The sequence below is a fragment of the Nerophis lumbriciformis genome, linkage group LG16 (assembly GCF_033978685.3).
Source record: "Nerophis lumbriciformis linkage group LG16, RoL_Nlum_v2.1, whole genome shotgun sequence".
NCBI classification, from domain to species: Eukaryota; Metazoa; Chordata; class Actinopteri; order Syngnathiformes; family Syngnathidae; genus Nerophis; species Nerophis lumbriciformis.
This window is the reverse complement of record NC_084563.2, coordinates 29369599-29386488: the sequence shown is the minus strand read 5'-3', so window position 1 is coordinate 29386488 and position 16890 is coordinate 29369599. Positions and strand designations below refer to the sequence as shown.

General features: G+C 39.0%; 1 protein-coding gene across 6 annotated transcripts in view; it reads right to left on the bottom strand.

Annotated features, from left to right (window-relative positions):
- Positions 1 to 12812: 12812 nt before the first annotated feature.
- The window catches only part of LOC133617150 (receptor-type tyrosine-protein phosphatase delta-like), a 353800-nt gene continuing 349722 nt past the window's right edge, over positions 12813 to 16890 (bottom strand). For all 6 annotated transcript variants that reach the window (XM_061976930.2, XM_061976926.2, XM_061976928.2 and 3 more), the window contains 3 exons: positions 16376 to 16530; positions 13617 to 13752; positions 12813 to 13546 (listed from right to left, as the gene is read on the bottom strand). In XM_061976930.2, the coding sequence (XP_061832914.2) occupies positions 13478 to 13546; positions 13617 to 13752; positions 16376 to 16530 (360 nt within the window). In that variant the 3' untranslated portion in view covers positions 12813 to 13477. The remainder of the gene's footprint in view (positions 13547 to 13616; positions 13753 to 16375; positions 16531 to 16890) is intronic.

The window sequence follows — 16890 nt, the reverse complement described above, 5'->3', positions numbered from 1 at the left end:
CGTCTCTTTCTTTTTCCTAAACAATCTGCATCCAAACTGTAATGTCATTAAATTATCTTTTCATCAGTGCAGGTGGAAAAACTAAAACTAATGACTTTCCACTAATTTGAAAAAATAAAAATTACATCATCGACTAGTTGTAAAAAAAAAAAAAAAAAATTAATTTCATTTTCAACTTATTGTAAAAAACAATTACATTTTTAACTAAGTGTAAACATTTTTTTAAATTTAACTAATTGTAAAAACAACAGCAAATTACATTTTCGAGTAATCGTAAACAAATTAACATTTTCAACTAATTGTAAAAAACAAATACCATTTTCAACTAATTGTAAAAAAAAATATATAAAAACACATTTAATTTTCAACTAATTGTAATAAAAAATGTTTTCACTAATTGTAAAAAATTTTTTTTTCCAGTAATTGTAAAAAACAAACAAAAAAAATTACATTTTCAACCTATTGTAGAAAAATTTAAATTTTGACTAATGTACAAAAAACCATTTCATTTTCAACTAATTGACTTTTTTTTTACATTTTCGACTAATTGTAAAAAAAAAAAAAAAAATCGGCTAATTAAAAAAAAACATGTTGGCTAATTAAAAAAAAAAACATTTTCGACTAATTGTAAAAAAACAAAAACATTTCATTTTCAACTAATTGTAAAAAACAACCAAATTAAATTTTCAACAAATCGTATAATAAAAAAATTACATTTTCAACTAATTGTAAAACAAAACAAAATACATTTTCAACTATTTGGGAAAAAAAACAATACAATTTTCAACTAATCGTAAAAAGAAATTAATTTTCAACTAATTGTAAAATAAATTTACATTTTTGACTTATTGTAAAAAAACCAATACAAATTTATATTTTCAACTAATTGTAAAAAAATAATTAAATTTTCAACTCATTGTAAAAAAAACAAATAAAATTTTCTACTAATTGTAAAAAAAATTTTTTTTAGACTAATTGTAAAAAAACAAACTACATTTTCAACGAGTTTAAATTATTTTTTGACTAATTGTACATTTTTTTTTTACATTTTTGACTACTTGTAAAAAATACAAAAACTAATTTCATTTTCAACTAATTGTAAAATGTTTTTACATTTCCAAGTCATTTAAAAAAAAACAAATTACATTTCCAACTCATTGTAAAAAAACCTAACATTTTCGACTAATTGTAAAAAATAAATTAAATTTTCAACTAATTGTTAAAAAATACAACAACAAACTTCATTTTCGACAAATTGTAAAAAAAAAAAAAATTTTGACTAATTGTAAAAAACTAATTACATTTTAGACTAATTGAAAATGTGTTTTTTCCCCCGACTAATTTAAAAAAAAATTAAATTTTTGACTAATGGAATTTTTTTGGGACTAATTGAAAAAAAAACCCCATTGCTGGCTAGTTGAAAAATCGAAGAAAAAAAAAAAAGTAGTCATTTGACTTGACTAATTGTGTAAATAATTTTTTATACAGCGCTTTTCTCTAGAGACTCCAAGCGCTTTACATGGTGAAAGTGTGGGAGGAACGGGACTCTGATGACGAAAGTGGGAATCGAACCTGGAACCCGCAAGTTACTGGCACGGCCGCTCTACCAACCGAGCCACGCCACACACATGAACAAATCGTTGGCTACTCGACTAATTGAAAAAATGATCGTTTGACTTGTTGACTAAGTGAAAAAAAAAGATTGCTGATTCGTCGATGAATCGAAAAAAGATTGTTTGACTTGTCGACTAATTGAAAAAAATAATCGCTTGGCTAGTCAACTAATCGTAAAAATATACATTTTACTTGTCGACTGATTGAAAAAATAATCACTGGCTAGTCCACTGGTTGAAAAAATAATGGCTGACTAGTCGACTAATTACAAAAATAATGGCTGACTGGTCGACTAAAATAATTATTCTTTGACTTGTCCATTGATTGGAAAAAAAATCACTGGCTTGTCGACTAATTGAAAAAATTATCTTTATACTTGACTAATTTAAAAAATATTGTTTGACTTGTCGACTAATTGAAAAAAAAAGATTGCTGGTTCGTCGACTAATTGAAAAAAGATTGTTTGACTTGTGGACTAATTGAAGAAATAATGTCTGACTAATGGTGAGAATAAAGTTTGTCGTCAGGAGAGATGCTTTGTTCACACACTCAATGATCAGCTTTAGCTTGTCAGAAGAGAATGTTGCTGTCCTCGGGCGAGTTTCACTCCAGGAGTTCCAATTATGGACTAAAGGTCTTCTTCAAGGTTGGCTGAGCAAACCCTGAGGACTTCACCTTTATGTGGTCCAGACCAGGAACTCTCCGAAGGACAGAGTCCTGGCTGGACTTCATCTTGGCATTGGCACCTTCTCCTGGGATTTGATGGGAACAGGTGAATCCTGGTCCTCATACAGAACTTATATTCATGTCCACTTCTGACCACAACTACGGCGGTGTTAGTAGAGCCTGTGCTTTACGCTACTCTTTGATGGCAGGTTTTAAATGTCTCGGTAAATGGTGGTACAAATTAACAATTGTTTTGTTATAAAGTTAATGTGTAAAATCCTAGGAAACAAACTGATGATGAATATTTACCATCTGACATGAAAAACAAAGTCTCAATAAGTTCAGCCTTCTCACTCTAGAGAAGACTATCTAGGTAAGCTTTCATCCTGAGTCCGTACATTTTCACCGTACCATTTAGTGGTGTGATAAAGTGACAAGTGACCTTCTCTGGCCCACGGTGAAGGTGGTTGGTGTGAGCTGGAGGAGGACCACGCCTGAGACTTTTCAGCTTTTCCAGAAGAAAGAAGGACAAGGACTTTGGATAAAAACAACCGTAAAACCACAAACGGTTTGCAGCTCTACAAAAAACAAACTGGAAATAAGTTGACGTGGCGTCCTCCTTGGTGTCATTTATGTGGGTGTCCATGAAGCCAAAAGGTTCCTTGGTGATCCACAATGTGGCTACAAAACAAACAAAAACATTTCTCTCCCGAACCCAACTCGGATGAAGACGATCAGATCCTCATCAAGGAGAATTGTGAGGCCAAACCGCCTGGCGTGGTCCTTGCTCACCACAGACTTGATGAAGACCACAAAGCCAAGAACTGGAAGGCACTTGACGTTGAGATGCTGTGAAATACTGGAACCATGTGGAACACCAGTGAGGTCTTTAGTGAGGGACTTATGAAGAGTCAAGAAAAAACAAGTCCTGACCTGATCTTGTCCTGTTCTTCAACGAAGAAAGGAAACATGAATCAAAGATGTTTCTTAGTCTTGGCTTAGTCCGACTCGCAGAAGTTTTTTTGTGTTGCTTTTTGTGTCCATAGAACTTTTTCATTTGGATGGAGTTGAACTCATTTAGGTGGAAAGAAAGAGACCCTGCTCTCCAAATGTAAACATTGGAACTATTTCACTGGCCTCAACGATGACAAGATCTTGGGTTCGGGGGAACCGGCTTGTCGCGGTTGTTGCTGGACACACCACCGACTCTTGAGAGAAGAAGGAGTGCCTGGCGAGCCTCGCAGTCGAGGACGTGAAGATATCCACCTATTGGGAACGATGACAACAGGACATCTGCTGATTGGAGTAAGCTTTGCTCTGGTTTGTCGCCAAAAGTTGCTGGCAGTCTTCAGAGTACCCCAAAGCTGCCACAAATGGACCTGCGCCAAGTCCACTACTAATCACATTGTGAAGTACACGACAGTAGTGGGCCTCATCCGGGACAACAACCACATGGACTACAGGGAGGAGGTGAAACATCTGGTTGACTGGTGCAGAACCAACAACCTGGTCCTGAACGTCAACAAGACCAAGGAGATCATGGTTGACTTCAGGAAGCACCAGTCCAGCCACGCTCCACTCTTCATCAACGGTACAGCAGTGGAGATAGTAAGCAGCACCAAGTTCCTGGGGGTGCAGATAACTGACTATATGACCTGGTCCCTACACACCGAAGCTCTTGTAAAAAGAGCTCAGCAGCGCATGCACTTTTTGCGTGGGATGAAAAGAGCACAGCTCTCTCAGCACATTCTACAGAGGCACTATAGAGAGCCTGCTGACCAACAGCATCTCTGTCTGGACTGGAGCCTGCAATGCTCTCCAGAGAATGGTGAGGACGGCGGAAAAGATCATCAGGACTCCTCTTCCTCCTATCCAGGAGATGGCAAAAAGCCGCTGCCTGACCAGGGCTCAGAAAATCTGCAAAGACTCCTCCCACCCCCACCAAGGACTGTTTTCACTGCTGGACTCTAGAAAGAGGTTCCGCAGCAGAACCTTCAGGTTCTGTAACAGCTTCTTCCCTCAGGCCGTAAGACTCCTGAATGCATCATAATTAAATTATTCCCTCAACTCCCCCCAAAAATGGATGAACTGCCTGGAACTAAGTCTAAATGATTGGCGGAAGCGGGAAGAACTGTGGACACTCTTGTGATTTGGACAACGTGGGACTGTCTGTCCTGCAGGATGAATTTTGAGGACCAGTCATAGACAATTTAGAGTGGAAAGCAAATGTTATTTCCACTGGCATACAAAACATTCTCACTTGGATTGTATCCCTGGACGGTGCGGCGAAGACACAACAAACTCCCTTCTTGTCTCTCATGGACACACACCTGTTGTTGTTGTTGACTTTGGACTGACTGACAAGAACACCAAGGCCGTGGAACAGAGACACGCAGCAGGCTTACACACACACATATGCATCTACCCCCCCCCGCCCCCACCCATCCAACGCCCTTGACGCGAATCCCTTAGGGGTGATGGACAGCTGGGCAGCGCCTGAAGAGCTGCAGCCTGTCACCATGGACCCACTCCCTCCCCTCTGTTGCAAGTCTGGAGATGTATGTTGTAATATGTATATGTGCTTTGCTATGGAGGTATTTTAGAAGCCCAGTCCAGATTGTATTTTTTTTACTCATCCTTCCCCAGCGTTTACCTTTTTCCCATCTTTTACGGGGCGCCTTGTGGCAACCCATCAGCGTTCCTGTTCTGTAACCCTGTACACTGTTTGTTTGTAACCCTGTACACTGTTTGTTTGTAACCCTGTACACTGTTTGTTTGTAACCCTGTATACTGTTTGTTTGTAACCCTGTACACTGTTTGTTTGTAACCCTGTACACTGTTTGTTTGTAACCCTGTACACTGTTTGTTTGTCTCGTCTTGAACGGGTTTGTCCTGAAAAGAAAGTTTTGTTGTACTCGTGCAATGACAATAAAGATCTACCTACCTACCATTCATTGACCTTCAATGAATTGATGAGATCTGTGAGGTTTTATTGTTCTGTTCAATCAGATTAGATTAGCTAATCTTAGTTTGTACACCTTTTAGTAATTGCTACCAAACCTTTGTAAGCCCACCAATAATCTAAGGAGCTAGTAGTAAGAGGTTCCATCATGTCCTGTAAGTACATAATCATGTTGTGTTGTTAGAATCCTTTCATTTTCATCACCCGGTGCACCTAATGTAGGGAATAATTCTGGTTGTGCTTACCGACCTTGAACCGATTTTATTTGGTACATGGTGTAATGATCAGTGTGAGCAGTAGATGGCAGTCACACATAAGAGATACGTGTAGACTGCAAGACAACAGCAAAACTTCAAATGTTCCATTGAAAATATAGAACACAGCGCTCAAAAATCTGTCAAAATCTGGTAAACTATGAAGCCGCATCGCTTGATGGATTGTCGGCTACCATAGTCAGACGTACTGTGCTTCAACATACGCTATTTCTATGGTGTGTGTGTAAGGACGCCAAAATGGCACCTATTAGCAGACTTTATCTGCTGTTTTGTTTCACAATATTATGCAAAAGCAACTTTTCTTACCTTCTGGTAACTCCTGATGTGTATTTGGGATCTGCATAAGTCCTGAAAATTTGCCTGCATCCGCCATTGTAGTCAATAAGCTTCTTCTTTTTCTCGGACATTTATCCTCCGCTGTTGCCATTTCTAATATAAAGTAGTGTTAAGTTCTTACTTATATCTGTCAGTAAACTCACCATGAAAGCACTAAAACATACCGGTGTAGTGATTTTACATTATTCACCCAAGGAACTTTAGTTATTAGAGAGTTCCGGTCGGGCAGTTTTTCACGTGACACATTTCGGGCGTTGTTGTTGCACTAGTGAGCCACGGATGAGGAGATGCTGCTCCGTTATTGAATGAAGTAAATTGTGAATGTCATTAAAACCGCTGCTGCCCACTGCTCCCCTCACCTCCCAGGGGGTGATCAAGGGTGATGGGTCAAATGCAGAGAATAATCTCGCCACACCTAGTGTGTGTGTGACAATCATTGGTACTTTAACTTTAACTTTAACTTTAACTTTAAAACAGTTAGCGCCATCTTTTGACACTTCTTCCACTCCCGTCCTTGCACGCTACACCGCTACAACAAAGATGACGGGGAGAAGACTCTGTCGAAGTGGAGGCACGTAAGTAAAACATGGCACATCCTGAAGAGATGATGTGTAAAACATCATCTATGCAACATTTTGAGCAAAGAACCACCATTACATGTTATGTAGACCACGTGTGGCCATAAAAAAAAACGTTTTCATGTTTAGATGTACCTTATTTCCTCATGTAGTGACTAAAAGGGCATTTAATCATATAACTGCAGTGAGTAGTCCATTTGTGAATTTATTTTTGTTTAAGAAGTGGGATCCTGCTTTGTATGCAAGAAAAAGGTGATTTTGGGTGACCATGAAAAACGTTTTTCATGTTTAGATGTGCTTTGTTTCCTCATGTCGTGACTAAGGGGGCATTTATTCCTGCAACTGCAGTGAGTAGTCCATTTGTGAGTTCATTTTGGTATAAGAAGTGGGATCCTGCCTTGTATGCAAGAAAAAAATTATTTTGTGTGACCATGACAAACGTTGTTCATGTTTAGATGTACCTTATTTCCTCATGTAGTGACTAAGGGGGCATTTAGTCATGCAACTGCCGTGAGTAGTCCATTTGTGAATCTATTTTGGTATAAGAAGTGGGATCATGCCTTGTATGCAAGAAAAAAGAGATACTGTGTGACAGTAAAACACACTCTTTCATGTTTAGATGTGCTTTGTTTCCTCATGTCGTGACTAAGGGGCATTTAATCATGCAACTGCAGTGAGTAGTGCATTTGTGAATTTATTTTGGTATAAGAAGTGGGATCCAACCTTGCGTGCAAGAAAAAACTGATTTTGTGTGACCATGAAAAACATTTTTTCTTGTTTAGATGTGCCTTATTTCCTCATATAGTGACTAAGGGGGCATTTAATCGTGTAACTGCAGTGAGTAGTCCATTTGTGAAACTTTTTTGGTATAAGAAGTGGGATCCTGCCTTGTGTGCAAGAAAAAAGTGATTTTGTGTGACCAAGAAAAATGTTTTTTTCATGCTTAGATGTACCTTATTTCCTCATAGTGACTAAGGGGGCATTTAATCATGCAACTGCAGTGAGTAGTTTATTTGTTAATCTATTTTGGTGTAAGAAGTGGGATCCTGCCTTATATGCAAGGAAAAAGAGATAGTGTGACAGTAAAACAAACTTTTTTATGTTTAGATATGCTTTGTTTCCTCGTGTAGTGACTAATTTAATCATGCAACTGAAGTGAGTAGTCCATTTGTGAGTTTATTTTGGTGTAAGAAGTGGGATCCTGCCTTGTATGCAAGAAAAAAGTGATACTGCGTGACAGTAAAACAAACATTTTCATGTTTAGATGTGCTTTATTTACTCATATAGTGACTAGGTATTTAATCATGCAACTGCAGTGAGTAGTCCATTTTTTAATATATTTTGGTATAAGAAGTGGGATCTTGCCTTGTATGCAAGAAAAAGGAGATACTGTGTGACAGTAAAACACACTTTTTCATGTTTAGATGTGCTTTGTTTCCTCATGTCGTGACTAAGGGGGCATTTAATCATGCAACTGCAGTAAGTAGTCCATTTGTGAGATTATTTTGGTAAAAAAAGTGGGATCCTGCCTTGCGTGCAAGAAAAACGAGATTTTGTGTGACCATGACAAATCTTGTTCATGTTTAGATTTACCTTATTTCCTCATATATTGAGTAAGATGGCATTTAATCATGCAACTGCAGTGAGTAGTCCATTTGTGAGTTGGTTTTGGTATAAGAAGTGGGATCCTGCCTTGCGTGCAAGAAAAAAGTGATTTTGTGTGACCATGAATTTTTTTTTTTTTCATGTTTAGATGTACCTTATTTCCTCATATACTGACTACGGGGGCATTTAATCATGCAACTGCAGTGAGTAGTTTATTTGTTAATGTATTTTGGTGTAAGAAGTGGTATCCTGCCTTGTATGCAAGAAAAAAGAGATACTGTGTGACAGTAAAACAAACTTTTTCATGTTTAGATGTGCTTTGTTTCCTAATGTTATGACTAAGGGGGCATTTAATCATGTAACTGCAGTGAGTAGTCCATTTTAATTTATTTTTTTGGTATAAGAAGTGGGATCCTGCCTTGTGTGCAAGAAAAAAGAGATACTGCGTGACAGTAAAACAAACTTTTTCATGTTTAGATGTGCTTTGTTTCCTCATGTCGTGACTACGGGGGCATTTAATCATGCAACTGCAGTGAGTTGTCCATTTGTGAATCTATTTTGGTGTAAGAAGTGGGATTCTGCCCTTCATTTAGCAGAATGACGACACAACACTAGCATGAAGGGCTAACATCGTTGCTAATCGCCACAATTATCTGTCATTGATTAATTTCTGCTAATTGTGCAGAAATGATGCAATTAAAGTTCTGTCAAATCTTGAGGGTTTTTTTCGCACATTAAGTTTGCAATTTGTTAATTTTTTATTTGTAATGGGAGTATTTAAATGTGTCAGAACATTCCTTTGAGATGAAAAAATGCATTTGTATACGTTTGGAAAAGAAGGCCGACACGTCACGACACACCTTCCCTCTTTTTATTCCACTTGAGTTTATTGGTAACAAATGAAACTTGTGTCGACAAACAACAGAATCGTGTTTCCTTCTTCCGACCACCAAAGGAAGAAAATGAAAAGCACTTGTTGAGCGGAGAAAAGGAAGAAGGAAAGAAAAGTAGACATTTACAGACCAGCTGGAGGAAGCCATCCACGTAAAACGTCTTTTTTATACAACTCCACTCTTCATCCACCACATGAAGAGGGGGAGGGGCTAAAATAGAACACCTCTTTTATTGTGAAAGGTTTTTCTTTTTGTGGTGCGACAAAAGCCACGTTGTGATATATTGCACACCTTTGTGTGCCATAAAGTGAGATTCCTGGTGCGTTCTTGCGTGAAGAACTCTTATTTACATATTCACAACCAGGGGCCATCTTGAGCGAGTTCACCTTAAACTTCTTGGGTTTTTCCTCAGAGCGGGGGAGGGGCAGACAGACTAGTGCATAGTACGAGAGAGAAAGTGCAAGTCTTCCCATTACAGGTGCGACCAACAGGGCAGGGAGGCGGGGCTTCTCCAAAGTGGTACCATGCATACAAACAACACCCGGGTCGCCGCGACTAAGATGCACCTTCTGTTGGTTTGGTCGAACCTGGACTTTTGTCATGAGCACAATGTTGGCGAGAGAGGACAACGAAGCGTTAACAGGTTAGCTTTTTTTTTTTTAGTGAAGGAAGTAGTATCCATTTTTGTATTTAAGAAAAAAGTGATTTTGTGTGACCATGAAACAACTTTTTCATTATTAGATGTACCTTATTTCCTCATATAGTGACTAAGGGGGCATTTAATCATGTAACTGCAGCGAGTAGTCCATTTGTGAATCTGTTTTGGTGTGAGAAGTGGGATCCTGCCTTGTATGCAAGAAAAAAGTGATTTTTTGTGATAGTAAAACAAACTTTTTCATGTTTAGATGTACCTTATTTCCTCATGTAGTGACTAATTTAATCACGCAACTGCAGTGAGTAGCCCATTTGTGAATTTATTCTGGTGTAAGAAGTGGGACCCTGCCTTGTGTGCAAGAAAAAAGTGATTTTGTGGTATAGTAAAACACACTTTTTCATGTTTAGATGTACCTTATTTCCTCATGTAGTGACGAGAGGAGCATTTAATCATGCAAATGCAGTGAGTAGTCCATTTGTTAATCTATTTTGGGTGTAAGAAGTAGGATCCATGTTTGTATTTATAAGAAAAAAGTGATTTTGTGTGACAGTGAAACACTCTTTTTCATGTTTGGATGTAGCTTATTTCCTCATGTAGTGATTAAGGGGGATTTCATCATTTAACTGCAGCGAGTAGTTTATTTGTTAATCTATTTTGGTGTAAGAAGTGGGATCCTGCCTTGTATGCAAGAAAAAAGTTATTTTGTGTGACATTAAAACTTTTTCATGTTTAGATGTACCTTATTTCCTCAGGTAGTGACTAATTTAATCATGCAACTGCAGTGAGTAGTCCATTTCTGAATTTATTCTGGTGTAAGAAGTGGGATCCTGCCTTTTATGCAGGAAAAAAGGGATATTGTGTGACAGTAAAACTAACTTTTTCTTTTTTAGATTTGCCTTGTTTCCTCATGTAGTGACTAAGGGGGCATTTAATCATGCAACTGTAGTGAGTAGTCAATTTGTTAATTTATTCTGGTGTGGAAGTATGATCCTGCCATGTATGCAAGAAAAAAGTGATTTTGTGTGATGGTAAAACAAACTTTTTCATGTTTAGATTTATCTTATTTCCTCAGGTAGTGACTAAGGGGGCATTTAATCATGCAACTGCAGTGAATTTATTTTGGTATAAGAAGTGGGATCCACTCTAGTATGCAAGAAACAAATCATTTTGTGTTTAGTTTACCTTGTTTCCTTGTGTAGTGTCTAACACAATCATGTATTTCTGCAACTGCAGCAAGTAGTCAATGTGTTAGTTTATTTTGGTGTAAGAAGTGGGATCCACTCTTGCATGCAAAACTCATGACTTCATTTTGATGGATTTACTGCATCTTTTCATGTAGCGTCTACCTTATTTACTCAAGGGCAGAAAGTAGATTCACTTTTTTTTTGGTGAAAGGAAGTGGGATTCACTGTTATATGCGACAAAAGGTCATTATTTAATTTGAGGAGATGGACTGAGAGCGTTGACCACTATTTGAGGAAATAAGCTAAATAGAACGTTTGACCTAAAAAGAGGAAAATGTCGTAGATATTTTTCCTCTTTAAAAGAATAATTTTGTGATGGCGCATACTTTTCAATCTCTTTGAAAAGTCTTATTTTGAAGGGATTTGACTGTGTTCCTGTCAGAGTGGTGAGCATGAGGGGCCAGGCCTTCATACAAAATAAAACGCACGCACGCACGCACGTACACACACACACACACACACACACACACACACACACACACACACACACACACACACACACACACACTATAGATCACGTGCACACACAAGAAGGTGACAAGAATAAAATAAAATGTGTAATTTAAGGCACTAGAAATCTAAAATGAAATGATTTATCTGATGTTTGCAGAAGAGTTGCAATCATTCCTTGGTTACCGTGACGACAATGTTGGGGTGTTGGCATGATGGGGGAGAACATGATGTACCACTATCATCATCATCATCATCATCATCATCATCATGTGACTGCAGTTAGTGAGTGGACACAAAAATATAAATATATATATATAGCATACATCTACTTATTATTATTATTATTATTATTATTATTATTATTGCACACTGAATGACAGACAAGAACATTCCAGTGAGAAACTTCTTGTTGGTGTAACCCTCCCATCCCCCACACACTCCTTCTGTTTCTGTACCTTAAACCTGAGCCCGGACCTAACCTGAACTTGACCCTAAACCTAATCTGAACTTAACCTCAATTTAACCCAAACCTAACCTGAACTTAACCCGAACCTAACCTGAATTTAACCCAAACCTAACCTGAACCTAATCGGAACTTAATCTGAATTTAACCTGAACTTAACCCAAACCTAACCTGAATTTAACCGAAACCTAACCTGAACCTAATCTGAATTTAACCCAAATTTAACCTGAACATAACCTGAACTTAACCCAAACCTAACCTGAACCTAACCACTAGCCCCAACCCCTAACCCCAGTTCAGGGATATCCAAATGGGGGCCACAGACCTGAGCCCAGACCTAACCTGAACTTAACCAGAACCTAACCTGAATTTAACCCAAACCTAATCTGAAATTAACCCTGAACTGTAACCTTGACCCAGACCCTGAACCCTAACACTGAACTGTAACCTTGGCCTCAATCTTGAACCCTAACACTGAACTGTAACCTTAGCTCTAACTCTGAAAACCTAACTCTGAACCCTACACTGAACCCTAACCCTGAACTGTAACCTTGGCCCTAACACTGAACTGTAACCTTGACCCAGACCCTGAACCCTAACACTGAACTGTAACGTTAACCCTAACCCCGGACCCTAACACTGAACTGTAACCTTAGCCCTAACCCTGAACCCTAACACTGAACTGTAACCTTAGCCCTAACCCTGAAACCTAACACTGAACTGTAATTTTGGCCCCAACCATTAATTCTGAACCGTAACACTGAACTGTAACCTTGACCCAGACCCTGAACCCTAACACTGAACTGTAACCTCAACCCTAACCCTGAAACCTAACACAGAACTGTAACCTTAGCCCTAACTCTGAACCCTAACACTGAACTGTAACCTTAGTCCTAACCCTGAACCCTAACACTGAACTGTAACCTTGAACCCCAACCATGAACTCTGTACCCTAACACTGAACTGTAACCTTGGCTCCAACCCAGAACCTGAACCCTAACCCTAAGGGAGTGTTGGCCATCAAGCACCTGTCAGGTGTGTGCAGTTCAAAGTTGCTCATGCAAATACGCGAGAAGAGTGACTTCATTGTGGTGTTTTCACAAATAAAAAACAAAAAAACGCTCAACCGTTTTTTCCCAAAAGACTTTTGGTCGTAAAAAAAACAACAACATTTTGATGACATCAAAAACGTAAAAAAAACTTGAAGAGAGCTCACTTTTTGTCCTTCTGTGAAGAAAAAGTGTTTGTGTTTGCGGTGAGGTGGTGCTTCTTGAACAACTCCTCGGTCTGGGTGTGAAGCGTGACGTGGACCCGGTGCTGGGGACACCAAGATCTTCTTCAGTCCCTGGAAACAGTCCCCCAAACCACATTTGAAAAGGAGGTGTCCTTGACACCGTGTTCAGGCTCCTCAGGCGCTCCCAGTCCGGTCCGTGTGATGGAGGCCTTGGAGAGGATAGAAGAACCAAAGTGGTGTGACGCCCTATCAAGGTCGGTGATGCTACGCTGGCGGTGAAGAGTTCCACACCTCCACCTGAGTGGCCTCAAACAGCACTGAAACAAAGACAAGTAGATTCTGATCCAGACGGACTAGAGTGACCGATGGAGGTGTTTGGGCGCAGAGGCCGTTGTCAAGCAGGTTGCTAAGGCTCAGTTGGAGGTGCGAAGAACACCTTCACTCTGCTCTCCTCACAGCCTAGACCGGACTAGGCGGGGCGTGCTATGACGGACTGGCTTTATGTTGCATAGTGATCGAAGCTCCCCAGGTACTCCAGACTGGCTCGGTAGCAGAACTGGTACTGGTCCTGGAGGGGGAGGCGGGATAGAACCATGACGGGCGATCCAGTCAAGTCGGGACCGGAGAACACAACTCACCTCGGTCTGAACGGTGGCCGGTCTCTGCGTGCGCAGCATCTTCACCGTCTGGAAGATGTCTACCACGCCCTCGTACCTCATCCTCTCCAGCACGATGCTCAGCGTGATGAACACGCCGGTCCGGCCCACTCCGGCACTGTGGACCCAAACGCCGTTTCATTTATGTGGCTCACTTTTCTAGTTACTCATTTTGTGTGACCACAATATAACTTTTTAGTGTTTAGATTTATTGCGTTCCCTAATGTAGTGACTAAGGAAACATGTATTCACGCAACTGCAGTGAGTAGTCCTTTTGTTTACTTATTTTTGGTGTAAGAAGTGGGATCCACTCTTGTACACAAGAAAAGGTCATTTTATGGGGCAATATTGCGTTCCCTAATGTAGCGACTAAGGAAACATTTATTCACGCAACTGCATTGAGTAGTCCTTTTGTTTACTTATTTTTGGTGTAAGAAGTGGGATCCACTCTTGTACACAAGAAAAAGGTCATTTTGTGTGGCAATATTGCGTTCCCTAATGTAGCGACTAAGGAAACATTTATTCACGCAACTGCATTGAGTAGTCCTTTTGTTTACTTATTTTTGGTGTAAGAAGTGGGATCCACTCTTGTACACAAGAAAAAGGTCATTTTGTGTGGCAATATTGCGTTCCCTAATGTAGTGACTAAGGAAACATTTTTTCACGCGACTGCAGTGAGTGGTCCATTTGTTTACTTATTTTTGGCGTAAGAAGTGGGATCCACTCTTGTACACAAGAAAAAGGTCATTTTGTGTGGCAATATTGCGTTCCCTGCGATGAGGTGGCGACTTGTCCAGGGTGTACCCCGCCTTCCACCCGATTGTAGCTGAGATAGGCTCCAGCCCACCCCGTGACCCCAAAGAGAATAAGCGGTAGAAAATGGATGGATTGATGAATATTGCATTCCCTAATGTAGTGACTAAGGAAACATTTATTCACGCAACTGCAGTGAGTAGTCCTTTTGTTTACTTATTTTTGGTGTAAGAAGTGGGATCCACTCTTGTACACAAGAAAAAGGTCATTTTGTGTGGCAATATTGCGTTCCCTAATGTAGCGACTAAGGAAACATTTATTCACGCAACTGCAGTGAGTAGTCTTTTTGTTTACTTATTTTTGGTGTAAGAAGTGGGATCCACTCTTGTTCACAAGAAAAAGGTCATTTTGTGTGGCAATATTGCGTTCCCTAATGTAACGACTAAGGAAACATTTATTCACGCAACTGCAGTGAGTAGTCCATTTGTTTACTTATTTTTGGCGTAAGAAGTGGGATCCACTCTTGTACACAAGAAAAAGCTCATTTTGTGTGACAATAAAAACATTTTGATGTTTGGATTTATTGCATTCCCTAATGTAGTGACTAAGGAAACATTTATTCCCTGCAGTGAGTAGTCCATTTGTTTACTTATTTTTGGTGTAAGAAGTGGGATCCACTCTGGTACACAAGAAAAAAGGAATCTTGTGTCATAATAAAAAACATTTTGATGTTTAGATCTACTGTGTTTCCTAATGTAGTGACTAAGGAAACATGTATTCCCTGCAGCGAGTAGTCCATTTCTTTACTTATTTTTGGCATAAGAAGTGAGATCCACTCTTGTACGCAATAAATAAGTCATTTTGTGTGACAATAAAAAACGTTTTGGTGTTTAGATTGACCTTACTTTCCTATTGCAGTGACTAAGGAAAGATTTATTCACTCAACCGCAGCGAGTAGTCCATTTCTTTACTTATTTTTGGCGTAAGAAGTGGGATCCACTCTTGTAAACAAGAAAAGGGTAATTTTGTGTGACAATAAAAACATTTTGATGTTTAGATTTACCGTATTCCCTAGTGTAGTGACTATGGAAACATTTATTAAAGCAACTGCAGCGAGTAGTCCATTTGTTTACTTATTTTTGGTGTAAGAAGTGGGATCCACTCTTGTAAACAAGAAAAGGGTAATTTTGTGTGACAATAAAAACATTTTGATGCTTAGATTTACCGTATTCCCTAGTGTAGTGACTATGGAAACATTTATTAAAGCAACTGCAGCGAGTAGTCCATTTGTTTACTTATTTTTGGTGTAAGAAGTGAGATCCACTCTTGTATGCAATAAATAAGTCATTTTATGTGACAATACATTTTTTTTGATGTTTAGATTTATTGCGTTCCCTAATGTAGTGACTATGGAAACATTTATTCACGCAACTGCAGTAGTCCATTTCTGTAGTTATTTTTGGCGTAAGAAGAGGGATCCACTCTTGCACGCAATAAATGTCATTTTGTGTGACAATAAAAAATATTTTGGTGTTTAGATTGACCTTACTTTCCTATTGCAGTGACTAAGGAAACATTTATTCCCTCAACTGCAGTGAGTAGTCCATTTGTTTACTTATTTTTGGTGTAAGAAGTGAGATCCACCCTTGTACGCAATAAATAAGTCAGTTTGTGTGACTATAAAAAACATTTTGGTGTTTAGATTGACCTTACTTTCCTATTGCAGTGACTAAGGAAACATGTATTCACGTAACTGCAGTGAGTAGTCCATTTGTTTACTTATTTTTGGCGTAAGAAGTGGGATCCACTCTTGTAGGCAGGAAAAAAATAAATTTGTGTGACAGTAAACATTTTGATGTTTAGATTGTCCGTATTTCCTAATGTAGTGACTAAGGAAACATTTATTCCCTCAACTGCAGTGAGTACCATTTTTGTTTGCTTATTTTTGGTGTAGGAAGTGGGATCCACTCCTGAGGTGTGGGTGTTACCTGCAGTGCACCGTGATTGGTCCATCCTGGCCAAACTGTTCCTTAGTTTTGTGCACTTGACCAATGAAGTCAATAAATCCCTCCCCTGACTTTGGCACGCCTTGTTCTGGCCAATCAGTGAACTGGAATTGACGAACAGTTCGTGATTGGCCGTCCTGGAAGAGAGAGAGAGAGCGTGATTCTTTCCTCTTGGAACCTTCTGGCTCTTTGAAGGGAGTCCTTCAAAGAAGTGTCTCCTCATTATTGTCATTTTTTCCTCAAAAGAAATCAATCATTAGTATCAGTGACACAATAATAATTACATTTACACAAATATTACTCTGTTGGTGGGAATTACTCTGAATCTGAAATATTGGCTGTAAATTTATTTTTTCTTGTGTTTTTATCGTAAACATTCCATAAGGCGCTGTCATATTTCCATACTTTGGCAGCGACATCACTAGCTTGAATTTTCTCTCACCTAAAAAATATGTAGGGTTTTAACTTTATATACAGATTCAATAAAAAATAGAACA